This window comes from Canis lupus, chromosome 28, assembly GCF_011100685.1.
Source record: "Canis lupus familiaris isolate Mischka breed German Shepherd chromosome 28, alternate assembly UU_Cfam_GSD_1.0, whole genome shotgun sequence".
NCBI classification, from domain to species: domain Eukaryota; kingdom Metazoa; phylum Chordata; class Mammalia; order Carnivora; family Canidae; genus Canis; species Canis lupus.
Window position 1 is genome coordinate 19,305,143 of NC_049249.1, and position 6,069 is coordinate 19,311,211.

Sequence of the window (6,069 nt, forward strand, 5' to 3'; positions counted from 1 at the left end):
ACAATTTTAACAGGATACATTATGACTACATACCTAATTTTTTTTTTTATGATAGTCACACACAGAGAGAGAGAGAGGCAGAAACACAGGCAGAGGGAGAAGCAGGCTCCATGTACTGGGAACCCAACGTGGGATTCGATCCCGGGTCTCCAGGATGACACCCTAGGCCAAAGGCAGGCGCTAAACCGCTGCACCACCCAGGGATCCCCATATCTATTTTTTTTACACAGTCAAGACTGTAACTCGGTATTCTTCTCTGCCAATAGAGTTATTTCTGCAACAAAAAGAACAAGTAGCATTTATTAAGCATTTACTATATATCAGCCACTTCATATATGTGATGTCAAATCTTCGGGAAAAGTCTGCAAAAGACATCCTATAAAGTGAAGCTCAAAGAATTTAATTGCCTTGTTCAAGGTAGAGTGTGGCAAGCAGGAGAGCTAACATTCAAACTCAAATTTGCTTCCAAACCCACTGCCTTCCATGTCACACCATATTAACGTTCATTAATAGCATAAAGCACTGATCAGAAGGAATTATGTGGGCTTGTGAGGGAAAGCTAAAATCATTTATCATTTTACTTCATAAAAAAGGTAAAAAAATGTTTAAATGTACAAAGCAAGTGTTTATATACAACCTCTCTATAAAATCAGATTTGTAAGTAACTTAGAAAAGGAATCTATTCCTGAAGAACACCAGATCCGAGAGCTGAATGATGGCAGGTTACCTCGTGCTCAATGAATCACCAGGTGCAGATTCCATGTCTCACTAAAGATGAAGTGGTAGGCGGATAAGAGAACAACCAAATCACTACTTAAGGTAAAGAGTGCAATGTGACAGGCTCATGTTAAAGTCCTTGCTTTTCTACAAGGAGATGGGGCTGCCAGCTAAGAAAGTGCCCTCCTCCACCATCATCTGAAATCCACCCCAAGAGAGGATTATTTAAAATACCGACTCCCAAGAGGTTTGAGTTTTTCTGTCCTACCTGAAAACCTTAAAGACGGGCCAGCCACTCTGTGATGTTTAGAAGCCATATCACTCAGGGTGCCAGCCCCAAACTGCCACTGACCTTTGTTACATCTAAGTTAGCTTCCAGAGCCTCATCTTTCTTCTCTATGTAATGAGAATAAAAATATCAACTCAGGACAATTTTTTTTTTTGAAAATTAAGTGAGATGATAAAACGTAGGGCAACTACCCCAAACCTGACTCAAGTTGGGACTCAGTTTATTCGCTAAGGTTAGATGGTAAACGTCAAGTGCCAGAACAACTGGAAGCAGAGAGGTAGGTGGAAATCAACCAGGCCATCATCACGGTCCATACAAATCCAGCATTCAAGTATCATAATGGCAAAATACAAGTAAAAGCCTCTGTTAACAAACCTTGTAACACCACTGCCAGTGAGAAAAGGACAAAGCAATGAACTGAAATATTCAAATTGACTCCAGCATAAAAATATGAAAAATAGATATTAACACTTGCCACTTACTTATTAACCTACCAAGGATGCTGTAAGGGTTAATAAGTGTAGCACTTTGAAATTTCTTGGAAATAAAGAATAAACACATGCCCCATCACACATGCATATATAGACAAATATGTATTTTAACAAACTGAGGATTACGGTATAAATTTAGATCAGGGCACAGCATGCCTAGGATGAGTAGGGTAGGAACAATATGTTCTTGCTTACGACACCAAGCTCATGACAAATGATTCATACCCAGCACCTTTCATGCCAAAAGATCCCCCCAGGTGTTCCACCAACTCCAGCAACACTTTCCATCAAGCTAGACTGCAGTATAGAGGAATCACATCACTCCCACGGATGAGGCAAAACAGTCATGTCTTTACACAACTGCACAAGTCCAACAGCGGAGGGGGCAGGAAGGAGAAGGGAAGGAGGCGAGAGAAATATCCAGAATTCCTCACAAGTTTGACAGGCAGCCTATAATTACCATACATCTACACCTTTAATGCAGGTGTTATTGTCATCAGAAACCCTACTTAGCAAGGCTTTTAGCTAAAGGTGAGAGAGGTTCAGAGGATGTGTATTGCCTGTGGCCCTGAGTGGGCTGGGGGCGGATGGAGTAACTGGGGTCTGACATCTAAATGTGAAGAAAATGAGAGCCCCAAGATGTTCTCCTCAGGTTTAAGTTAGTGGATTTCTTGCCCTGGGGAGAAAGAAGCCAAGTGCTGTTGAGAGATCCAAACAGGTGTCCAGTACTTGACGGTCATGACGCACTCATGTGTAACCTGGCAGGTGACGAATTGGCATGGGCCCTATCTTGGGGATGAGGAAACTCAGACTCAGAGTGCAATCAACTTGCCTAGATCAAACCACACAACAAGCAGAACTAGAACTCAAGTCCCCACACTGCTTTTCACATCACAAAGTTGCCCAGAAAACTTTTTCTGCCTTCCTTCAAAAACAACGGTTAAACTTTGTCTCTCCTGTGAATCTGAGCCAGCTTTGTTCCATGGGACCTGGATAAAGACTATTGCTCTCCCTCTAGCAGCTGCATATATATACTAAAACCCCTGCAATTTGTGTGTAAACAGGCAGGGATGGGGAGCAGGGGGGTTCTTTAAAGAATTAAATACTTCAAAGGGTAGAAATCTCACTAGCAACATGCTTTGAGCACTCAAACCTTGAACATGCACTACCTTGATTATCTGCTACATTATCTCAGACATCCCTGCATATTGCCCATCCAAGCCCTGACCCTAATAAGTCCAACTGAGCTTATAAGCATCATTTAAAAAAAAAAAAAAAAAAAGGCTGGCAGTGCTTGGCGCCATTTCTTAAATGGAGCTTAAAATTTGCCAAAGATGTACTCTCCTTTTCCAGCTCTTTCCAAGATCTTTCAAGAGATGAGAACTAAAGTAAAGGTCTAATGGATGAGTGATATTTTACAGTTCAAATTACATTAAAAGCCAGAAATATTTTGAGTCCAATGTCCTTTACTTCTTGATACAACAAGATATAATATGTTTGATGTGTCTAAAATCTCCCTTAAAGCCAGAAGCTTTGAGTTAATCACATAAAGCAGTGTGAAAGTTATTCAATCGGTTTAAGAAGATTCAAGTTCAAATTGGGGGATTAATTTTAGTGGTTATGATATGAGAGATATGATGGTTAAGGTAAGAAATGAGGGCAAGGGTCTCCAGAACGTGAATGGAAAGAATTTCAGCTTCAATTATTTGATTAAACCATTCCTGAGAACCAGAGAAAACCATAGCCTCCGTCAGAGACCTGAATTGTAGGGAAAACCTTGCTGATGCTCTCAGGACAGAGACATCAATGCAAAAATACTATTTATCATGGTTTGCCTTAATGCAGTTTATATCTATAGACCCGAGGAACCTATAATGACAGACTATGGTTTTAAAACGTTCACAACTTTCATTAAAAAGCTGACAATGAGCACAACTCACTCAGGCGGCGCTTCCCGGGGAAGGTTTCTGGCAATGACATCACAACTAAAAACATTTTGAAAGGGACCAGGCTGCACAGACTGTGCATATTACAAATACTACAATGTCAATAACCTGATGGAAGCTGAAAACTCTGATTTTTTTTTCTCCCCATTTTACCCATCCTTGGTTTGCATGTTCTTCTCGTCTGCTTAACGGCAGCTCAGAGAACTTTCCACACTTGTAAATCATCTTCGGTTATTACCATCAAAGCTAGATCTTTACTATTTCAGCTCATTCAAGTTTCCCAGGTGCGCTTTTAGCTGGAAGAGCTACCCCAGATTCCAGACACACGCAGGCTTTTCTAAAAATCTAAACCCCCCCCTCCCCCGCGACGTGGCCAAAGCTCACCGACCTGCAGCCACTCTCCCCAGTGTCACCCTCCTGGGATCCAGCAATCCCTCTGGTCCCCTCATAAAAGGGACATCTAAGTCTTTCTTTGTACTCTTCTTCTCTAGAGGAGGTCAGGCAATGGGGAAGAACAGGGGGTTGTTGTCACTGGGATATATCTGATCTTCCTGGGACTGATCATGCCGGAGAACAACCACTCATTCACAGGCTGGAAAGCCCCAGCTCTCAAAACACACTGGCTGGTGCTGTTAGAAGATGCTGGAGAGTTCCCTTCCTGAAACTTGCATCCACTTGGGCCCCAGAAACAGAGGATACATTAAGGGCACCTTAGTGTCCACTGCATATCTCTTCCTTATGGGGAAGATGGGGTGAGGAGCTTTGCAGAAAAATTAAAAGCTTACAAATAAAGTCTTCTCGATCTCGCTTGTGCTCACCCTTAAGTCTAGCAAGTGAAGGCAAAGTCACTTAAAGGAATGTCATCCTGCCTGGAAATTTAACCCATTCACCTCCACATTCAAAACACTTTCCCACCCCGCGTCCCCCCAGGTTTGCCTGGTTTTCAGCTCTTTACAGCCGAGGAGACTAGGAAATGGGGGTTTGCGTGTCCTGTTTGAAGCTTTCGGGGAGGGGGGGTCGGAGAGGACTCTGATGGTGCCACGGGTCTCCTGGTGGGTGACATTAGCTCCTAGGGGAAGTGGGCAGGGAAGACTTTAGTTTGCAGCATCTCTCAAGTCCAGGAACCCCATCCCCCCCCCGCCCCCCCCATCTCTCCATCGGATCGCACAGCCCGCCTTAACCCTTCGCCTCTTCCGCCCCCTGCCCCCTGCCGCCCCACCGCCCCATGAACTCACGCTGCTGTTGTGGCCGGACCAGTGGACCATGGCTTGGTTGTGCGCGGAGTCGCCCGTCAGCGCGAACGTGGTGCTGGTCAGCCTCAGCTCCTCCATCCGGAAGCGAGTGGCTCTGTCCGGGTCCCGCTCCGGGGTCCCGGGCTCGGGCCGCGCTCCGTCCCGCGGCGCTCCCCGGGGGCTCCGGCCCGCGCGCCCTCCGCCGCCAGCCTTGCCCCGAGCCGCTTCCCTGCGCCTCCGCCGGCCCGAGCGCGGGGCGACCTCGGCGGCCGCGCGGGAGCCGGGGGCCCGCGCCAGGGGCAGCGCTCGGTCCCCGGGGGCCACGGCGAACAGGGGGCGCCCGAGGAGGGGCAGGGGCAGGGGCAGGGGCGGCGGCCCCCGGCGAGGGGCGGCCCCCGCGGCCGCGGCCGGAGCCGGAGCCGGAGCCCAGCGCGGGGCCGGGCCGGAGGGCGGCTCGGGGCAGCGGGGGGCGCCGCCGCGGGCGCCCGGGGCGCAGAGGACCAGGAGCCCCGCGCCCGCGAGGAGCGCGCCCAGCCGGGCTGGGGAGCGGCCGCCGGCGCCAACTTTTCCCATGGCGGGAGCGGAGCGCGGCGGGGAGCGGGCCGGAGCGGCGGCGGCGGCGGCGGGCGCTCAGGACCCCAACTCCATCCAAGTTGGGGCGCGCGGGGGCGGGGGCGGGGGCGGGGGGCGGGCGGAGGCGGCGCGGGGCAGGCGGCGGCCGCTCGCCGGGCCGGGCTGGTGCCGAGCGCGCTTCGCCCCGAGCGAGCCGCCGCCGCGCGGGGGTGGAGCCGAACTGAAGTCGCGGGCGGCGCGGGCGCGGGCGCGCGGGCGGGAGGCGGGCGCGAGGCGGGGAGGGCGGGGGCTGCCGGGGCTCCGGGCGCCGCGTCCCGCTGCCGAGCGGCGCGGCGCGGGCGGCCGCGGGGACTGGAGGCGCCGCCGACCCTCCCCCTGGGCTCGCCGCCGCCGCCCGCTCTGCGCCCCCGCGGCCGCCGGCTCCGCGCTCGTTGCTGCCCCGCGCGCCCCTCCCGTGGGGGCGGCCGCCGGGCTCGGGGCGCTCGCGGCGCGGGGGCTTCCTGCTCGCGCTGCGCCGGGTCCCGCGGTCCGCGCCGCCCTCTCCCCCCTCGCCCCCTCCCTCCCCGTCTCCTGCAGCAGGTCAGACGAGGAGGCTGGGCGGCCTCCCGGGCTCTGCCCCCTTAGCCTCCGCGAGTGGGCATCCTGACCCCAGCTGAAGCGGAGCCCGCGGTCCCAGCCCGGGAGATCCCGGGAATGCAACGGCAGAGGATGATGTAATTAAATGACCGTGTGCGTGTGCGTGTGCGTGTGCGTGTGTGTGGTGTTTGGGGGATTCTCCTCTCAATTACTACGCTTAGATTCCTTCCCGGACCTCCTAAAGC

At 51.9% G+C, this 6,069-nt stretch overlaps 1 protein-coding gene across 1 annotated transcript in view; it reads right to left on the reverse strand.

Moving 5' to 3' along the window:
- The window catches only part of SORCS1 (sortilin related VPS10 domain containing receptor 1), a 499,230-nt gene extending 493,982 nt beyond the window's left edge, over window positions 1–5,248 (reverse strand). Inside the window, 1 exon segment of the mRNA XM_038578743.1 lies at window positions 4,679–5,248. Within this exon segment, the coding sequence (XP_038434671.1) occupies window positions 4,679–5,248 (570 nt within the window).
- Between the last annotated feature and the right edge of the window lie 821 nt (window positions 5,249–6,069).